General features: G+C 43.2%; 1 protein-coding gene across 7 annotated transcripts in view; it reads left to right on the top strand.

The window, feature by feature from the left end:
• Positions 1–21,727, top strand: part of Phactr4 (phosphatase and actin regulator 4) — a 79,322-nt gene that overhangs the window by 38,411 nt on the left and 19,184 nt on the right. For 4 of the 7 annotated variants that reach the window (XR_007593706.1, XM_050153071.1, XM_050153034.1 and 1 more), the window contains 6 exons: positions 5,581–5,754; positions 8,322–8,402; positions 12,574–12,738; positions 14,162–14,539; positions 18,914–18,970; positions 20,655–21,246. Coding sequence is in view for 6 of the 7 variants with exons in the window: in XM_050153071.1 (XP_050009028.1) it covers positions 5,581–5,754; positions 8,322–8,402; positions 12,574–12,738; positions 14,162–14,539; positions 18,914–18,970; positions 20,655–21,246 (1,447 nt within the window). In the remaining variant the exon portion in view is untranslated. The remainder of the gene's footprint in view (positions 1–5,580; positions 5,755–8,321; positions 8,403–12,573; positions 12,739–14,161; positions 14,540–18,913; positions 18,971–20,654; positions 21,247–21,727) is intronic. The other 3 variants (XM_050153052.1, XM_050153047.1, XM_050153081.1) reach the window with 3 other exon arrangements.

Below are 21,727 nucleotides of genomic sequence, written 5' to 3' on the forward strand. Positions count from 1 at the left end.
TGAAATCAGGACTCTGGAAGAGCACACAGTACTCTTCACCCCTGAGCCATCTCTCTAGCCCATGTACCTTGTGTGTGTCTGGTACCCAAGCCAAGGAGAGGGCATCAGAGCCCCTGGGACCCCTGGGACTAGAGATACAAAGAGATGTGAGCCACCATGTGGGTGCTGGGAATCAAACCTGTGTCCTCTGGAAGAATAGCCAGTGCTCTTAACCTCTGAGCCAAGTCTCTAGCCCTGTCACACATTTGTAAAATACTAAAATTAAACAAAGTAAGGCATAGGTGTAGCTTAGTGATAGGCCATTTAACTAGCAAGCACAGAGCCCTAGGTTTATTCCCCAGTACAACAGAAGAAAAAAGAAAGAACAAAAAGGTAGTATATGCCTGTACTCCTGCTACTTGGAAGGTTGAGGCAAAAGATTCAGGAGTTCAAGGCCCAACCTCAGCCACGTGAGACCCTGTCTCCAAAAGCCATTTATTTGAATGAACAAACAAAACCAAAAACGTACAACTGAAAATATCTTCAGAAATAAACTTCTCCTTGATAAAAACAGAATTGCAGAAAGACACAAAGAGTTCATAAATGATATATAGAAAATACAACAGGGGCTAGAGAGATGGCTCAGAGGTTAATAGCATTGCCTCTTTTCCTAGAGGTCCTGAGTTCAATTCCCAGCAAACACATGGTGGCTCACAACCATCTGTAATGGGGTCTGGTGCCCTCTTCTGGCCTGCAGGTATACACACAGAATATTGTGTACATAATAAATAAATAAATAAATAAATAAATATTTTTTTAAAAAAGAAAATACAATAGTATTGTTTGTTAAAACAATAAAATATTTTCTATGGTTTATTGTTACTTGTATTTAGAAGTGAAATATGTGATAATAGCTCAGAAGATTAAAGTTTAAGAGTCTTTCATTGTTTAGGAAGCAGTAAAGGTCTAAATCCACGTAGATTAATAAGTCAAGGATGTAGAAGACAAGACAAATACAAACAACAGAAATAAAGCCATACTGACAGTGGAAATCTCAAATGTAGGTGGACTAAGAACCCAGTAGAAATGGCTGACTAGGTATGGCACTGTACACCTGTGGTACCGGTGTTTGGGAAGCTGAGCAGAGGAACTTGAGTTTGAAGCCAGCCTAGACCTTTTTTCGAGGGGGCAAAAAGTCAGTTATCAAATGAAATAGGAAACTAAAATTGAGATAAAAATATTTCTACAATGTATAGGAATTTTCTTCTTAATAAAAATGGGTCCAGGGCTGGAGAGATGGCTCAGCGATTAAGAACATTGCCTGCTCTTCCAAAGGTTCTGAGTTCAATTCCCAGCAACCACATGGTGGCTCACAACCATCTATAATGAGGTCTGGTGCCCTCTACTGGCCTTCAGGCACACATACAGAAAGAATATTGTATACATAATAAATAAATAAATATTTTTTAAAAAAATGGGTCCATTCAGGAGGAAACCATCTAGGCTAGAGCAATGGCTTCACGTTAAGTAAGTGAACACTGCTCTTGCAGAAGACCCAAATTTGGTTCTAAGCATTCACAGTAAGTGGCTCACAACCTCCTATTACTCCAGTTCCAGGGGATCTGATACCTTCCTGTGGGCTCTACAGGTACCTACATGAGCACATATGCACACACACATACACACAATTTTAAAATTTATTAAAGGGGTAAAAAATGGCTTGGTGGTTAAGAGGACCAGGATTAGATCCCAGCTCCCACACAAGGGCTCACAACTGTTGCTACTTTAGTCACCTGGGAGCCAACTCTTTCTAGACCCCCAGGCACCAGGCAAACCATGGTGCAGACATACACGAAGGCAAAATACCCTTCCATTCCTTTAAATCTAAGGTAATATTAATTTCTTTAAAATATTTGTTTTTTTGAGACAGATTTCTCTGTGTAGTCTTGGCTGTCCTAGAAATCCCTCTGTAGACTAGGCTGGCCTCGAATGCACAGAGATCTGCCTGTCTCTGCCTCCCTAGCACTGAGATTAAAGGTGTGCACCACCACCACCTGGCTCTTAAATTTTTTTTTTAAAGATGGGCAGTGGTGGTGCACACCTTTAATCCCAACACTTGGAGGCAGAGGCAGGTGAATCTCTATGAGTTCAAAGCCTGGGTTACAGAAGGAGTTCCAGGACAGCCAGGACTGTTACACAGAGAAACCCTGTCTCAAAAAAACAAAAAGGAAAAAAAAATTAAAGAAGAAAACATAACTAAATTTACAATTATCCAACAGACCTTGTCACACAGAAAAGCAACCAATTAATTTCATAGCTAGAGATGTCACAGTGCCTCTCCCAACAGTTGTTGGAAAAAGCAGACAGCACACCAGTCAGGGTGTTAACGATAGTGTAACACAGTGAACCAACTTGACCTGATTGGCATATTTGGAACACTGCACTACACACAACCACATCACAATGTATATCATTCTAGGTTTGTCTGTTTTGAGACAAGGCTTGCATATACATAGCCCATGCTACCCTTAAACTTGTAATCCTCTAGCCTCAATTTCCGTAGTGACAGTACTGAGATCGTAAGTGTGAGCCATTGGGTCCTGCTCATGATACACTTGTTTATCACTTTAATTTTTAAAGAAATTACCTATTATGTGTATGTATGTATGTGCACTATATATGAGTGTCTCTTGCCTATAGAGGTCAGAAGAAGGCATCCAATCCTCTGAAACTGGAGTTGTGCATGGTTATGAATCACCATGTAGGTGCTGGGACTGACACCTGGGTCTGCTGGAGAAGCAATAAGTGCTTGGTCTTAACTGTTGAGCCATCTCTCTAGCCGCTTATTACTTTGTTTATTGTTAGTGTAAGTGTGCAGTATATTTTGGGAGGCGGTTAGTCCATTCTCTCTTCTGTGAGAGAACTCGGGTCATCAGGCTTGCTCAGTAGGCTTTTACCCATAGAACCATCTCTCTGGCTTTTTTACTTTTGAGTTAGGATCTCACTATATAGTTCTGTGTCCTGGAGCTCACTCTGTGGCCCAGGCTGGTCTTGAACTTCAAGTAATCCTCTTATCCAAACCTCCCAAATGCTGAGGTTACAGGTATGCACCAAGTGTTTGGTATAGTAATATACACTGTTGTGTATATGAAACGTAGTGTAAGTGTGGTTAGAAGCAGAAGCAGGCAGATCTCTGAGTTTCAGACAAGCTTGATCTACGTCAGTGGTTCACAACCTTCCTAATGCTTCAGCCCTTTAATACAGTTCCTCCTGTTGTGGTGACCCCCAGCCATAAAATTATTTCTGTTGTTACTTCATAGCTGTAATTTTGGTACTGTTATGAATTGTAATGTAAATGCCGGTGTTTTCCAATAGTCATAGATGAACCCTGTGCAAGAGTTGTTTGACCAACCTCTCCAAAGGGGTTGAAACTCACAGGTTGAGAACTACTGGTCCACATAGGTTCTCAACTACAGGGCAATCAGTCCTACACAGAGAGACCCTGTTTCAAAAAACAAGCAAAATGCCAAACAAACAAACAAGCCTATGCTTCCTTTTGATTTGAACTGTATGTGAGTGAGATGGGACACAGAGGGCAGGGGGAATCTCACTACCCCATGGGACAGCCTTGGTGAGCAAAGCACTGCAACATGGGATCTTCAGCTTCCTCAACAAAGAAAATGTCTGCCTCTGTCTCTTATAACATATGTGAAGTTTCCAGATAAGAATCTGGGGCTGGGGTAACAAACTGGATGAACCTGAGACCCCTGAATATTTGCAGTTTTTCTTTTCTCAGCTGTATGCAGGGCCTAGGGCCAGTGCCACACTCACTTAAGAGCTTGAGACAGCCCTGCCCTTATTTTTGAGACAGCCTTGCTCATTGAGCTACATTGTTTCACTACATAGCCCAAGCTGTGCTGGAACTTTTGATCCTCCTGCTTTTGCCTCTTGGGTGCTAAGATTATAGACAGATGCCATCACACCTAGCTGGAGAGTTTTTAAAAGGACTTATGGTCCCACTTCCTGGGGATCCTGTATATTATAAAAGCAGTTGGACTGATTCTGAATATTTGGACAGATGTGAGTCACTGAAATAATATGGGGAAGAGGAAGAATAGAAATGTGAGTGAAGCCGGGTGTGGCTTGCACCTGTAATCCTGAATTTGAAGGGAAGACCATGGAGGAGCAGGAGTTCATGGTCATCCTTAGCTACAAATGAATTCCAAGCCAGCCTGGGTAATTTAAGGCCCTGTCACATAAAAAAAGCAAAAATAAAAATACAAAGATAGATAGAAGAGTATGGAAATGTTAATATGGATGAATGAATTGGAAAACTTAAAGGGCAGGACTGGGTGTGGCCTTGCCCACTGTATGAAGCAAGGTTCTGGTCTCCTAAAACATTTGACAAAACTAGGTACATATGAAGCAAAGAAAACACTGTTTCTACTGGGCAGTGGTGGCACAGCCTTTAATCCCAGCACTTGGGAAGCAGAGGCAGGCGGATCTCTGAGTTAAAGACCAGCCTGGTCTCAGAGTGAATTCCAGGACAGTCAGGGCTACACAGAGAAACACTGTCTCGGGGAGGGAAGGTGGGGGTAATTGAAAAGTAACAATAATACAAACCTACACCTTGAAAAAGGAGATCATTTTTTTCCCTAGTAAATGTGTTAAACTCTTCCTGCCCCAAAATATTGTTTGCTTCCAGTATGAAATATTTTACAAATGTGTGGATTGATGCATTCTGTAAAGTAGCAGTTGCACCTTAATCCCAGGAGTGAATCCACAGAGCTTTTTCTTTCCTCTAGACTTCTCCAGAGAACTCTGGGACAGGAGGTGGAGTGCAAGGATGCATTGTGTTGCTTTCCTGCTTTTTCTGTTGCCTTCCTGCCCCGCCCTTGGCTGCTACTCTCTTTACCATTAAAGCCCTGCATGTGTGTCATCACGAGGCCCTCAGGGCCTTTGATCTCAGTCCTGAACTTGTAGCGTCTTCGCTGTGTTTTGTGTCAACGCCTTAATATCAGGACTTTCTCTAAATAATAAGATGATGGCAGAGCAGAATCTCCCCTCTTACCCTCCTCTAATTCCCTCCATTTCTTCTCTCTAGTGTCCCTTCCCCACCTCAGTCTCCTCCCAGTCTTCCAGGTGTGCAGAGCCCTTTTTGTGAGGGGAGAAAATCTGACAAACAGATCCAAGGTGTCAACACTTGATGAAGTGCCCTTCCCCGAACTGCTTAAATCCTGAAAATTGCTGGGGGTAATACATTATTTAACAGTGACTCATTAGTAGTGGAATTCCCTGCTTCAGAGACACAGAACTCAAGAGGATGGCTACATTGTGTGTGCTAAAGATGTAGACCTGGGGATCCTCATCATCACACTGAATTTTTCTCTTAAATGATGTCAGGTTGGTTTGGCTTCTACAGGGATCTAAGTTTTGAGTTTGGGCCTTTGCTGTCCATGTGGTGTCCAGAGTGTGACCTGTCTGCATGATTGTTATCGTTGCCCCATCCTTTCCCACGGGCACAGGAAGAGAGGGGACATTTTTAGAGGTTATACAGGAATAATAAATTGGCTGTTTCTTCCCGGTCTCCTCCATGTACAGAAGAAGCAGAGCAGCCCTCTGGAGACCCAGACATGGTCATGGGCAGTGTGGAAGCAGGAGATACAACACCTCCCACCAAAAGAAAAAGCAAGTTCTCAGGTTTTGGCAAGATCTTCAAGCCATGGAAATGGAGGAAAAAAAAAAGTAGTGATAAATTTAAAGAGACATCAGAAGGTGAGTACTAAGATTTAGATGTGTGTTCTAATGAGTGAGGCAGAGTTCTTGCCTGGGCTCTTCCCTGTTAGTACAGAGGACCTGGTGTACTTTTGTTCTCCTGAAGTCCCTGCAAGGAGAGGATCAGAAATCCAAGGACCAGAGCCTAAGGTCATTCTTAGACATAAACTGAATTTCAGACCAACCTTGGCACCAACCATGGTGTCAAGACCTTGTCTCAAAAAATAAAAATAAATATGGCTTCTAATTTAAGAGTTCCCTGTTTGTATTGAGGATATAACTGAGCAAGTAAAGAAAGCGCTTGATGCAAACATGAGAGCCTGAGTTAGAACCCCCAGAACCCACACATGAAGCCAGATTCATCACACATGCTATTGTAAGCCAGTGCTTCTGTGGGGAGATGAAAGGCCGAGACAGAGACTCGCCAGGAACACGAGGCCAGCTGGCTTGCAGTGGGAAAAGAGCAAGCAGACCCAAGAGACCGTTTCAGTCAACCAAAGTAGTGAGAACCGATGCTGGAGGTTGACCTCTGACATTCACACGCATGTCGTGTCATGCTTATGCCCAAGTGTGCTTGCACACTTATGTATACAAATTGTACACACACATTAAGAAAAGAATAATTATCTGATTTAGCTGGGCTTGGTGGTACAGGCTGTATTCCCAGCACTTGGAAGGTGGAGGCAGGAGGATCAAGAATTTAAGATTATCCTTAGCCAGGCAGAAAATTCAAAGTCTGAGTTATATGAGGCAAACAATTAACAACAAAAGGAGGGGAAGTTCTATTATTTAATTAATAGTTGATTAATTTAGCAGACAGTCTTATGTATCAGGGTGTCCCTGTACCCTTTATAGAGCAAAGGTTATGTTGGAATTGTGGTTTTCCTTCCTCTACCTCCTGAGCACTAGGACTACAGGTGTGTGCTACATCTAACTTATAAGATGCTAGAGATGATCCCAGGGCTCTGGGCTTGAAGGCACGTACATCACTAGCTGAATTTCCTGTTCCAGAAGTACCCGGCTTTTCATCTCTTCCTAAACTTACATAACCTCCTACTCGGAGAGTTCATTCTTTTAGATTTAGACCGGTGAATGGTCCTTCACTGAGCCTTTGCTTTCGTTTGCATTGTGTATTGAGGATTAAACTATGAACCTAAGGCATGGCACATAGAGGCTGGGCAAGTGTCTACACTGACCTACAACCCCAGCCATCTTTTTTTTTTTTCTTTTTTTAACGCAGGGCCTCATCTGACCTGCTATGCTCTTTCTTGCCTGGGATGGCCTTATTTGTAGCACTTAACCCTGCCTCGACCTCCCAAGTGCTATGGTGGGCCATGGTGTCTAGTTGTTTTAATCTTCAGTGTGTTTGTTGGGTCAGATCACAGCTCAAGGGGAGGTCTAATACAGTTTTGCCAAGTCTGTTCTCTCTTTCCACCCTGTGGGTTCCAGGAATCAGACTCCATCCGTCAGGCTTGGCAGCAAGTATCTTTACCCACTGAGCCCTTTTGCTGGCTCCCCACATGTTTTTTATTCTGATGCAGGTTCTTACTAGATTGCACAGACTGCCTTAAATTAACCATGATAATCCTCCTGCTTCAGCCTTTGGAATAACTGAAATTTACAGATCTGTTTCGTCAATCCTGGCTTACACTTATATTCTGTAGCCTCCTTCCCATGTTTGTATTTTGATGGGATTGATTCTGTTCAGTAAAGACAGACTTCATGTTGCACCTGTTATCTTAGTACGTGAGAGGCCGGAACATAAGGGTTGCCATGAGTATGGGACTAGTCTGGGCTACATAGTGAGTCCTAGGTCAGTCAGAGCTGCATTGTAAGACCCCCCCCCAAATATGAAAATAAAAGGGCCGGATGGGAATACACGGTGAGACTGGAACACCTGTACTGTAGCAGATCTAAGGTGCTTCTTTCGCTTAGCACACGTCTCAGCAACATGGCTTATCTGTAAACCTTATTATTGAAGCCCTAATTAAGCCAAAGACGTGTGAGTATGACTTCTTTGGGGAGTGACACTGTCCCAGTGCAGGTAATAAAATAAATTTAGATGCTTTGTTGTTTGGTTTTGTATCTAGTTCTAAGTGTGGAACCCAGGGCCTTGAACATGCTAGGCAATCACTGTTTTTGCTCTCTCAACCCTGCAATTTTATTTTGTTTTGGTCAGAGTCTTGCCATGTCCTAGCTGGCCAAGTACTGTGTAGCATAGACTGGCTTCAAACTCAGCAGTATTCATAGCATCTTCCTCTCAAATAATGATTTTTGTTTTGTTTGAAGCAGTCTTGTGTAGCCCATGCTAGTCTAGAAGTTACTATGTAGCTGAGGCTGTCCTGGAACTGATCCTCCTGCTCCCACCTCCCAAGTGCTAGGATTACAGACATATGGTACCATCCTCAGCTACGTTTTTAAATGTAAAGGTAGTTTCCCTGTCCTCTTTTCCCTTAAGAATACAAAGAAATGTGAACCACTTTATTCTTTTATACTTATAATGCTACGAGTTGTGTTGACCTTCCAACTGCCACATTTCTGAGTTGTGTTTTCCAATTTAATGTTAGTTTTAGAGCGAAAAATATCTATGCGAAAACCAAGAGAAGAGCTGGTTAAAAGAGGGGTTCTGTTGGAAGACCCTGAGCAGGGTGAGTTCCAGACAATCAGCATATGCCTGTCTCTGTACATGTGGTCTTTGGCTGGGTCTCACTAGGGTTTGGAATTCTCTTCTTTGCTTTATTCTTTCTGTAGTTAAGGTGGAGGAACACTTGAAAAAATGATTGCCTATTTCTTCCCAGGTGTCTGGCTTCACTTTTAAGCTGTGACATAGGATGATTGGTGAAGGGTCCTGGGAGCAAAAATTCCATGTGTCTTCCTCCAACTTGTCACCTACTGTGGTGACAGTTAATTCAGATTGCCTATTGGTAGTTTTGACTAAATTGCCTCCAAGCTCATCTTACAGTGATCACTCATTGATGTTTCAGTGCCCACTGCTAGTTAGTGATGTTGAGGCGCTCTTGTATGGCTGTTCTGCAGCAGTGGATTATAAATGTACAGCATAGTATTGTACCTTGATTTATTCAATTTCTCTTCAGTTTCATATGCGAAACAATTTACTACTTTTGCAGAATTCCCATCTTGCTCCCTTCCTCCCCTAAAAATAAGGAAATGGCTCAGTGGTTAAGAGTACTTGCTGCTCTTACAGAGGACCTGGGTTCAATTCTAAGTACCCACATAGTATCTCACAGCCATCTGTAACTCCAGTTCCAGGTGATCTAGCACCCTCTTCTGGCTTCCCCTGGCACCAGGCAAGCATGTGGTGCATATACATGCATACATACAAACAAAACACTAGTACACATAAAAACCAAAAACAAAAGATTTTTAAAAATTAGCTAGACAGTTGTGGCGCACGCCTTTAATTCCAGCAGAGTAGGTGAAGGCAGAGGCAGGTGGATCTCTGAGTTTGAGGCCAGCCTGGTCTACAGAGTGAGTTCCAGGATATCTAAGGCTACACAGAGAAACCCTGTCTCAAAAAACAAAAATAAAAATTTTAAATAATAAAATTAAAAATACAGTCCTAGAGAGATGGCTCAGCAAGTAAAGGTACCTGCAGAGAACTGTTGTCTTCTGATCTCAGTGTGTGTTCCATGACATATGATCCATGACACATAGATACCCAAGCACGTACATACACCCATAAATGAATGTAATAACTTTTAAAAAATAAATAAAAAGCCAAACATGGTGGCCCACACCTTTAGTCCCAGCACTTGGAAGTAAGAGGCAGGCAGATCTCTGTGAGTTCCAGACTAGCCTGACTAGACCAGCCAGGGATACACAGTGATACCTTGTCTCAAAAAGCAAAAGGAAGTAAAAACTAAAGTCTACAACTGTACATAGTAATACATACCTGTAATCTTAGGAGACGGAGAGAGGAGGATTACTAAATTAAAAACCAGCCTGGTATTTAGAGAGAACTCTAGGCCAGCCACAGACTCTTTCTGGAAAAGCTAGTTTAATAATTAACCAATTAATTAATTTAATAAAAGTAGACCAAAGTGTGGTATGTCACACCTATAATCCAACAGCACTAGGAGACAGAACCAGCTTGATCCAGTTCAAGGCTAGTCTAGGCTGAGTATGAGCCCTTGCCTCAAAACAAATAAGTAGGTAAAAATGCTTTATGATTTCTCTGCTTATTGTTTTTTCTTCAATGCTTCTAGTCTAAACTCCACTGCTTACTGGGCATGCTCGAATGCTGCCGTCTAATCTCTTAGTGGAGGTGATGCATTGGGTGAGAGGAGCTGTGAGAGGTCTGTGAGAATTACTGGACTAATGCTAAAGATATCAAGAGATGAGCATACATGTGTGTGCACACACAAAAATAAAACAAATTTTAAACGATGTTACTCTAAGCATTACTATGGAAGCAAGAAAGGACACTAATACCACCCTGTGACCTGTCTGTCTTCCCTCCCTCCCTCCCTCCCTCTCTTTCTTTCTTCCTGTCTCTCTCTTTCTGCCTGCCTGCCTTCCTTCCTTCCTTCCTTCCTTTTTCTCTCTTTTTTTTCAATACAGATATATTTATTTACTTATTTACTCATTTATTATACAGTGTTCTGCCTGTATGTATGCCTACATGCCAAAAAAGGGTACCAGATCTCATTATAGAGGGTTGTGAGCCACTGTGTGGTTGCTGGAAATTGAACTCAGGACCTCTGGAAGAGCAGACAGTGCTCTTAACTTCTGAGCCATCTCTCCAGCCCCTGAGCCATCTCTCTAGCCTCCTCCTCGCTTTTTAAATATAGTTATATTTCTTTGTGTATGGGTGTTTTGTTTAATTGTATGTCTATGCCCTTGGAGAACAGAGGAGTACATTGGATCACCTGCAACTGGAGTAACAGACAACTGTGAGGTGCCAAGTGGGTGCTTGGTATTGAACTCAGGCCCTCTGGAAAAGCAGCACGTATTCTTAACCACTGAGCCAGCTCTCCAGCCCCCTGACCTCACAATTTTCAGCTTTGTCTGGTAAAGAAGTCTAGGAAAATTTGGGGCACTGAGGATGTTTGTCTAATTGCTCCTTGAGAGAATTTCACTTTCCTTTCCTGTAGCAGTGTGTGATAATTGCAGGGCTTCTCACCACCTCCAGGCTAGTGGCCTTCCTTGGAGTTTAGTGGTCAGGGAATCACTGTGTGTATCATGTCATTCAGGAATTGCTGTGTGTCTCCTGTTGTCACGCCCCCAGGCTCCCACTCCTACTGCCCTCAGTCACCCCTGCTATTTTTCCATGTGCATTAAAGCAGTAGTTTCTCTTGCTCTTCCTGTCCAGTCGCTGCCTGTCTATAACCCTCCAAACAGCTTTCAGAGCCAGCCTTCCACAAGCTAGACATTATACCTCCCTGCTCCTTCTAGTCTTTGGGCTCATCCAGGATTTATTTCTAGCTCCTTTTAAATAGTCTTTATGGGGCTGGAGAGATGGCTCAGAGCTTAAGAGCACTGGCTGATCTTCCAGAGGTCCTGAGTTCAATTCCCAGCAACCACACGGTGGCTCACAGCCATCTGTAATAAGATCTGGTGCCCTCTTCTGGCCTGCAGGTATATAAGGAGGCTGAACATTGTGTATACAATAAATAAATAAATCTTTAAAAAAAAATAGTCTTTATCACCTGGCTCCTAGTTGTCTTTACAGTCCTGCCCGTAACCATTACAGTCCACTTGTAACTGTGGATACCAGGTCACTACCATTGCCAGTCCCTGATCATAATTATACCCTTTATATATACTGTTGCTACTTTTTTGAAGATTTTTGTTTGTTTGTTTTTGATTTTTTTTGGTGTTGTTGTTGTTGTTTTGTTTTTCAAAACAGAGTTTCACTGTGTAACAGCCCTGGCTGTTCTGGAACTCACTTTGTAGACCAGACTGGCCTTGAACACACAGAGATCCACCTGCTTCTGCCTCCCAAGTGCTGGGATTAAAGACCTGTGCCACCATGACCCAACCAAAAGACTTATTTTTTAAATTACGTATATGTGTTTGGTGTATCTGTGTTGTGGAGTGTGCATATATGAGTGCATAGGTCAGAAGCAAAAGATCCTGGAGCGGAACTAGAGAGATGGCTCAGAGGTTAAGAGCACTGGCTGCTCTTCCAGTGGTCCTGAGTTCAATTCCCATCAACCACATGGTGGCTCACAACCATCTGTAATGGGGTCTGGTGCCCTCTTCAGGCATGCAGGCATACTTGGAGGCAGAATGTTGTATACATAATAAATAAATCTTTATTAAAAAAAAAAGTCCCCTGGAGCTGTAGTTACTGATTGTTGTGAACTGCCTGGCATGGATGCTGAGAACTGAACTGAGGTCCTCTGCAAGAACACAAAGTGCTCTTAACCACTGAGCCATTTTCCCAACTGCCCCTCCCCCATTTTCTTAATTTAAACAGACTATCTTTCATCCCCCTGGTAGACTTCTGGAGCCTTTCTGTCACAGTGTGATTTTCTTCCTCAGTGCTGGTGTCAGCCACAGGGCTTTCCATATACTATGCAAGTACTCTACCACTGAGCTGTACCCCCACCTTTACATCGTGATATGGACGTATGATAGATTATTTATGTAGCAAGTTACTTGATGTAGTTGCTAATAAGTTACCTTTTGGAAGAACTCTATTCCTGTTAATACTGCAAGGCTCTAGATAACACAGACTTCAACAAGAAGCCTATCTATTAGAGAGAGTGAGATAAGAGAGGTTAGAAACCACCAGCTCTTCCCATCTGACCATGTCAGGTCCATCACGTAGTGTTTTTCTCTTTCTTCTTGCAGGTTATGAGGATGCAGGAAAACTGAGCCATGCCACATTAAAGAATGGCCACACAACCCCCATAGGAAGTGCCAGGTCGTCTAGTCCAGTCCTAGTGGAAGAAGAGCCAGTGAGAGTATCAAGTCTTCGAAATCTTATTCCAGAAGAGGATCCAAAGAAGAGACTAGGTAAGAGTGGGCTTTTGAGTCTGAAAGCCATAGACTGTTCTCATTTACCTCAGAGGACTGCAGGAGAGGGAAGTCAGATAGGGGAGAGGGATTCATGTTCTCAAGAAACTGCAGTTTTCTGCCCTTTTTACTCCCAACCATTCCCCCAAATTCCTAAATTTGTGATTCTTTCCTGCCCCATTCTTTTTTCTCTACTTGTTTGTTTCAAGACAGTGTCTCTATGTGTAGACCAGACTGGCCTTGAACTCACAGAGATCTTCCTGCCTCTGCCTCCCGTGCTGGGATTAAGGTTGTGTACTACTGTGCCTACCTCTCCACCTTCATTCTTTAACACAGAGTCTCACTCTGTAGCTCAAGCTGGCCTCCATCTCAGGGTGGTCTCACTGCCTTAGCCTCCCACATGCTGGGTTTCAGATGGGAGCCATCACTTAGCTCTTCTGTAGGATTTTGTCAAGCTCCACATTTGTGTTCTTCCCAAGGAATTTTGCATGTGTGCTTTTATGGGTGCAGGTCTAATATACATGTGGGTACCAGAAGCTGGCATTGTTGTTTGCTCTTCACCTTTTTTGGGAGGGGGGGCAGCTAAAATTTAGTTTTATTTGTTTTGTTTTGTTAATTTTGGTTTTCAAGACAGGGTTTCTCTGTGTAACTGTTCTGGACTGTCCTGAAACTCACTGTATAGAGCAGGCTGGCCTCAAACTCATAGGGATCTGCCCACCTCTGCCTTCAGAGTGCTGGGGCTTTTGCCACTACCACACATTTTATTTGTTTATTTTGAGACAGCATCTCTTACTGAACCCAGAGCTCATTGCTTGGCTAGAATGGATGGCCAGTAAACTCCAGTGGTCTTGTCTCTAACTCCATCTCCAGCACAGCACTAGGGTTAGAACCTAGCTTTTATGTAAATGTGTTGTTCTAATTATTCTTTATTAATAAGAATTCAGGGTAAGAACCTGCATGATTAGAGAAGCACTGGAGAAGCAACCAGTGACTTCCTATCTTTTTTGTTCCTCCATCCAAAAGGGCTGAGACCCTCTCCAAGCCTTGCCTACTACTTCCTGTGTCTCTTTCCTCAGTCCTCTAAAACCTCTATGGTTAAATTTGTCAGCAGGCTAGCTCTGCCTTCTAATTCAAAACAAACTTTATTGTCAATCTTGGGAGTGTCAGAATGCAATCAAGGTATCACACAGTAGTGGAGATTTGCATGGCAGGAACTTACCTGGGATGTCTTTGGTAGGAGGCTCTTGTATGAAGAAGCATCACTACCCTTACTGACCTCTCTTATGGACACTTCCTAAGCATGTTGAATGCATCTGGAACATGGTCTATTCACTAATCTGTAAATTCATTGATGAAGTTGGTTGTAAATGTGTTCACATTTTCAGTCTCTCTTCCTTTTTAAATCCTATCATTTGTTGCATAGGCTCAACAGGAAGCCAGCCCAACTCTGAAGCCGAGTCTGCTCCTGAGCATGCACCTAAGCAGCCTCTGGTCCCTCCAAGCAGATCCTCGTCCTCTTCTTCTGAAGCAAGTGAAGGGCAAGCGAAGGACACCATGCCTGGCAGTGCAGCGAGGTCCCTGTCCTCCATTTCTGGCTCTACCCCCACCGCACCTGGTGTCCCCACTGCTGCCACAAACGTGGCAAAGACTGCTAATTCCTTTGTCAGCCCTACCCCAGCCCCCAGGACTCTGCCTGCTGCTCCTGCCAGCACTAACACTGCTGTCACTCAAACAGCCCCTGCCAAGCAACCCCCAGTCCCACCCCCTAAACCAGCTCACAGAAACAGCAACCCTGTCATTGGTAAGTCTTCAGATTTTAGGTTTGGTTTAGTTTTGGACAGTTATTTTATTGAATGACTACTAGATTCTGATTTGATCTGTGGAAGAGTTTTCTAATTCATCTCTTTGAATATTCTCAATATAGAAAAAAGTTTTAGAACCAGGTGGTGGTGGTGCACACCTTTAATCTTAGCACTTGGGAGGCAGAGGTAGGCAAATCTCTGTGAGTCTGAGGCTAGCCTGGATTACAAAATAAGTTCCAGGACAGCCAGGGCTACACAGAGAAACCCTGTCTCAAGAAGAAAGAGAGAGAGAAAAGTTTGCTTTGTTTTGTTTTTTAATTTCAAATATATTGTTGTTTTGCCTGCATATGTGTCTGTCTGAATATGGGGTTTATTATAGAAGTATTACAAAACTAACTTAGCACTGCTTGTTTTCTTTATTTCATAATTACAATTTTGAGAATTTAAAAAGAATATCCCCTAGAACTGGGCATTGGTGACACTTGGGAAGTACTCAGGTGGCAGAGACAGGATTCAAGGACATCAGCTTTGGATATGTGAGTTCGAGGCTAGCCTGGGCACATGAAACTGTCTCAGCTCCTCTCTCTTTGATAAAAACAAAAGCAGCAATAGTGAAAATACGTTAATATAGTAGAGGTACTGGATATTGAAGGCAAGCGCAAGCTTGACCATCATGGATTGCCTTTGTTCAGGGAGAAAATGAGAATGGTGGCACAGTTTACAAGGGGCAAGGCAAGTGTCTCATCTACTCTAAACATAAGTCTGGTAGGTAAAGTGATGGTTTTGTCAGTGTCCTGACTTGTGATTCAGTGTTCAGTCTAGTATCTTCATGGGAACTACAGAGGTGTTTAAGTTGTATGGATAACATCGTATTTTATCTTGGGGAGAGTTAAAAATGCTACTCTTGCTGGGTGCGGCGGCATGCTGTAAACTTGAGCACTCAGGAAATGGAGGCAGGAGAGGTTGCCAAAATTGAGGTTGTCCTGGTCTGCATAGTAAGTTCCAGCTTGGGGTCTGTAGATCCTGTCTCAAAAATAGATAGACAGACAGATTGATAGATTGATACATTGATAGATTTTTTTTTAAATGATGGTAAAGGAAGCCAGACCTGCTAGAACAGGCCTATGATCTCAGCTACTCAGGATTGCAAATTCAAGGCCTTCAGTGTTGAACTTAGTGAGATCCTATCTCAAAATGTTAAAGAACAGTGAGGGCTAAGGATACAGCTGGTGTGCATGTGTGTCTCCGTGCGTCTGGTGTGCAGTGCTGGCCTAGTGTAGATAGGCCTGGCTTCGCTCCTCAGGAGCACTACAGAACGAAAGCCAGGAAGTGTACAGTGTGTGTTTATAGGTTTAGGAAATTACTTTGACTTTTCCTAAAGTCTTGTTTTGGTCTATATTTCTATCATAATTGTACTTTGTACAAAAATTTTCCAGAAAGGGGGGGAAAAGGAAAAGCTGTCACTGATAAGAGTTTCAGAGATAATGAAATGGTAATTTTTCAGGAATAATAATATTAGGTTTACCCTGCTTAAAGTTCTTGTTAATGATTTCACAGCTAATGAATAAAAAGTATGCTCATTAAGACTCTTGATGTCAGTCAGCTGGGTGGAGTGACTGGCTCCTTAATCAGGCTTCAGGATCTACAGGTTGGTGTAGCACAGTAGGAAGAGGCCTTGATGGATGTCGTCCTGACTTAGCTTTCACCCGGACTCTCACACCCTCCATGGGCTGCAGTGAGCGATGGTGTCTCTTCTGTGCAGAGGCAGTGATAGCTGCGCTGTTGGTTGAGTTCACCTTGAAGGTCCTTGTGGATGAGGGGGCTTTGATTCCAGAGGCTCCGATGTCAGTAAGCCCAGCCTAGGGCCAGTGAGCAAGTATTTCTGATAGATTCGCAGGGGCTGTCCATGCTGCTAGTCCGGGGACCGTGTTACACACTCCTTACACAGAGGATCACTAGCTGGCTGTGTGCTGCACTGGGGAGGGAGGAGTGGAGGGTCATCCTCAGCTGCATAAGGAAGTCCGAGAATTGATAGCCCAGAGCAGTAGGCCCTAAGAATCAGCACTGTTCTATGGCATGTCCTCACAGAAGAAAAATGGGTAAGTCACAGAGTTTTTGTTAAGATTAAATAGGTATGACTTAAAGGTTGGACTTCTAAAATAATGACCTTCCTAATGCTTTGATCCTAAAATACCATTTCTGTCACAAAAGGATTATGATCGCAGATGGTTTATTATCAGCTGTTACTTAGAAATCCTTAGGAATGATAGGTTGGGTTGGGGGTGTCTTGGAGAGATGACTCAGCAGTTAAGTACACCTCCTCTTCTTTCAGAACTAGTTGGTTTGATGTCCTGTAATTTTAGCTCCCAGGCATTCAGTGCCCTTTCCTAGCCTCTGTGGGCACCTACACATAAACATACATAAAAATAAAATAAAGCTCTAAAAGTAGAAAGAAAGATGACTTAGGGCCTAGGAAAGGGCTATCTGTGAAGCACAAGGACCTGTGTTCCACCTCTAGGATTCACATTTAAAAAGTGTGTGTGGTGGTGCACTGTGAGTGCTAGGGAAACAGAGGCAGGTGGACTCTCGAGGTCACAGGTCAGTCAGGCAAGTCTCAGATCTCAGTGAAAGAATATCTTAAAAAACAAGATTAAGACCAGGCCAATCATACTAAATTCAGGTCAATCTACAAGCTACTTAGTGAGACCTTCTTTCAAGAAAAATAAAGCAATTTACTTCATCAATTAAAAATTAAAATGGGGGGAGGGGCTGGAGAGATGGCTCAGTGGTTAAGAGCACTGACTGCTCTTCCAGAGGTCCTGAGTTCAATTCCCAGCAACCACATGGTGGCTCACAGCCATCTATCATGAGACCTGGCACCCCCTTCTGGCTTGCGGGCACACATAGAAGGAATGCTGTACACATAATAAATATTTAAAAAAAATTAAAATGGGCCAGGCAGTGGTTGCACAAGCCTTTAATCCCAGCACTCATGAGTCAGAGGCAGGCGGATCTCTGTGAGTTCGAGGCCAGCCTGGTCTACAAGAGCTAGCTGCAGGATAGGCCTCAAAGATACAGAGAAACCCCAACTCGAAAAAAAAAATTAAAACTTAAAATGTTCACCCGGGTGGTAGTGGTGCACGCCTTTGATCCCACCTCTCAAGAGGCAGAGGCAGGCAGATCTCTGTGAGTTCAAAGCTAGTCTGGTATACAGACCAAGTTGCAGGACAGCCAGAGCTGTCATTACACAGAGAAACTGTCTCCAAAAACAAAATCAAATATGGTCCTTGTTGTGATGGTGTCACACACCTTTAATCCCAGCACTCTGGGGGCAGAAACAGGCAGATCTCTGTGAATTCGAGGCCAGCCTGGTCTACAGAGTGAGTTCCAACACAGCCAGGGCCACACAGAGAAGCCCTATCTTGAAGTCTGTCTAGAGACAGTTTTATTGTAGATGGAGCAGCTAACTGCTATTCTTACCTTTGCATATCAGGTGCAGTGTTTTCCTAGGCTGTTCTTTTTTTTTTGTTTGTTTGTTTGTTTGGGGTGAGGTTTTCTGTTTGTTTCTTAATTGTTTTTATTTAGTTTTCCTGACTCAGTCTCATCTGTAGTCCAGTCCTTGAAATCACTTTGTAGCAAGGGTGATCTTGAACTCTCGCTGCTGAGATCCTAGCACATACTACAGTGTCAACATAAAATACCCTCTGTGAAGACTGGTTAGGATAAGTGAGCAAGACCAGCTCACTCTTTGAATTTATGCATGGAATGAGATTAAGGGCAAATAACATTTTATTTGGGGAAATTTATAGATTCTTTGAGAACATTGGAGAAACTAAAATAAAAGATTCAGATAGACGATTAGAGGTTGCTCATCAAAAGAACGCCTCTTTAATTGGTTCACAGGTTAGCTTCCATATGATGTGATGGCCCACTTCTTACATAGATCAATGCCTGAGTCATGTGGGCTCTGGGAAGATCAGTAGGGATGTGCTGTCATGCTATAGAGTAAGAGCGTCTCATAAACACGTATTGAGGGCACACTATGTGTATCCCTGGGAACATGCTACGGATGGAGGCAAGAGCTGTTCTGCCATCAAACCTAGAGTGCGATGCAAAGTGACCATGGTGCACAAAGCATTAAGAGGTGTGCTCACTGATTCTAACAACATGGGTACCCTGGGTTCCAGCTAAAGGTACCTCTCCATTAAGAGGTGTGCTCACTAATTCTAACAACATGGGTACCCTGGGTACCAGCTAAAGGCCATGCTTGTTTGTAGTGTGATCTAGGACAAGCTACCTAAAGTCTAACTTCTAGTTTTCTTTATGGAAGAAGAAAAAATAAGATGAGACCTTGTTTTCCCTTGTCACCTCAGGTGGTGCTGGTGAGGAAGGCATAGAGACAGGTCTGCTGAGGAGGCCCAGTGTTAAAGGTACTTGTCACCAAGCTTGACAACTCAGTTTGATCCTCATGACTTACTTGGTGTAAAAAAAGAACCAGTTACCCCCAAGTTGCTTGTTTTTTTTTGAGATAGGGTTTCTTTGGTAGCCTTGGCTGTCCTAGAACAAGCTCTGTAGACCAGGCTGATCTCAAACTCACAATGATCTGCCTACCTCTGCCTCCTGAGTGCTGGGATTAAGGTGTGCGTTACCATTGCCCAGCAATTTAAAAGCTTTTTAAAAAAACATTAAAAAAAAAAAAACAGTTTAGTTTCTTTGAACGGCTGTGTATTTGCCATATAAGTCAAGACTTATTAAATAGCTTTATTGAATTTTATTAAACAATATATAATACAAAGCTAAGATATTAAGGTGTCATCATTTAACAGGGTAATGAAAGAATGCCCAAGAAATTGGGGTGCTTTTGGTTTTAATTAATTTATTATTAGTGTGTGTGTGTGTGTGTACATGCTATGTGTGAGTGCCAATACGCACACATCACAGTGCACTGTGGAGGTCGAAAGACAGCTTTCAGGAATTGCTGCTCACCTTCCACTGTGAGTTAAGGATCAAACTCAGGTCATCAGGCTTGGAGGTATGTGCCCTTACCTACTGAGCCATCCTGTCCACCCAGGTTGCAGTTTTAAGACCAAATTTTGTAAAGTGTTGTACTCTCCTCCTCATCCCCAGCTACACAGAGAAGACAGTCTTGCTATTTAGCCCTGATTGACCTGGAGCTAGGTATGCAGAGAAGTCTGGTCATGAACTTGTGCTGCTCTTCCTGAGTGCTGGGATCATGGCGCTGGAGAGATGACACAGCAGTTAAGAGCACTGACTGCTCTTCCAGAGGACCTAGATTTGGTTCCCAGCACCCACGTGGCAGCTCACAACTGCCCGTAACTCTAGTTTCAGGGGATCCACTGCCTTCTTTCTGGCCTCTGGAGGCACTAGTCCAGGTACATTATAAGATGCACAGACATACATGTAGGCACAACACTCATATACGTAAAATAAAAAATAAAAAAAGACAATTTTTTTTTTTAGACATGGTTTCCCTATGTAGGCCTGGCTGTCCTGGAAATAGCTCTGTAGACCAGGCTAGCCTTGAACTCACAGAGATCCAATTGCTTCTGCCTCCCGGGCACTGGGATAAAAGGCATTTACTACTACTGCCCAGTTACAAACAAGTTTTTAATAAGTTTTTTTTTCTGGATCTATTCTGTTTATTCCATCAGCTCAGAGATGTCATATGTATCATCATAGTAATTAAATGTTAATCATCAGATTAACATTCTTACAGCTCTACTACTCATTAGATCTTCTACCTGGATAAATACCAAGTTTCTTTCAGGTATTTAAGAAATTATAAATTTCGGGGCTGGAGAGATGCCTCAGTGATTAAGAGCATTACCTGCTCTTCCAAAGGTCCTGAGTTCAATTCCCAGCAACCACATAGTGGCTCACAACCATCTGTAATGAGGTCTGGTGCCCTCTTCTGGCCTGCAGACATACACGCAGACAGAATATTGTATACGTAATAAATAAATATTTATTAAAAAAGAAATTATGAATTTCAAAGCCATGAAATTATATAATTTGCCTGAAAGCTTAGATCTGACCTAGGTCTTCCGTGCATTGTAAGACTGTGTTAACAATGTGTTGCTCTCTTCTTCCCAGCTGAACTGTCCCAAGCAATGAATAGTGGTTCACTGTTGCAGAAACCATCCCCACCCTTACCACCCAAGAGAGGCATTCCGTCAGCCTTGGGACCCACCTCAGAGCCTGCTGCTTCACCCACAACAAAAACAGCAAGTGATCAAAGAGAAAAAACTGTCTCTGTGTGGGAACCACCGCTGATGATCCCGCCATCCTCCCCATCGCCCCCGCTGCCTACCCACATACCTCCAGAGCCACCACGGTCCCCATCGTTCCCTGCTAAGACTTTTCAAATTGTGTCAGAAGTTGAGTTTTCCCCTCCTTTAGATCTATCCCAGGACCTTTCCCAGCAGGAAGATCAGAAAAAGGAAGTCCCCAAGAAGATACAGGACCAGAGTTTTGGGGAACCCCATATACCCTCCAGGCTGCCCCCACTCCCGCTGCATATCCGAATTCAGCAGGCCCTTACTAGCCCCCTTCCTGTGACTCCTCCCTTGGAAGGCGCTCACAGAGCTCATTCCCTGCTGTTTGAGAGCAGTGACGGCTTCTCTGAGGACAGTGGTACCCTGGGGCGGACCAGGTCACTTCCCATCACCATTGAGATGCTTAAAGTGTGAGTGTTCATTGCTTGCCTCCTGTTCCTGTGCTTAGTGTACATAGCCCCACATGGGAGGCAGCCTCAGAAAATGTGGGCAAATTCAAGTTCAAGAAATGCCCTGCCAGGAGTGTCAGTTCTAGAAACGGCTTTTTTTACCCTGCTAACTTCTCTCAACTTGTGTTTTTGTAAATGGATTTTTATGATGATTTCTGTGTCGACACCAAAAGTACCTGTTTGTGGATGTGAATATTAACTCTATAAGTTTTACATGATACACATGTGTTACATGGTGCTTCAGAACTTTTGCTGATAATGAAGAAGCCCTGGGTTATCATATCTCTCCAAGTCCTGGCTTGTCACTCAGCCTCTCTTGCTTAGTATCTAACCTAAATAAGGGGAGTGTCTACTCTAAAGACTTCTGTGAATGGAATTAGGCAAATTCTGAAATGTATCAGTATCTACTAAGAAACAGTGAAGGATTTGAGCCCAGTGCTTT

Source organism: Alexandromys fortis, unplaced genomic scaffold (genome assembly GCF_014885135.2).
Source record: "Alexandromys fortis isolate MF-2015 unplaced genomic scaffold, M_Fortis_MF-2015_v1.1 scaffold_26, whole genome shotgun sequence".
Classification (NCBI taxonomy): domain Eukaryota; kingdom Metazoa; phylum Chordata; class Mammalia; order Rodentia; family Cricetidae; genus Alexandromys; species Alexandromys fortis.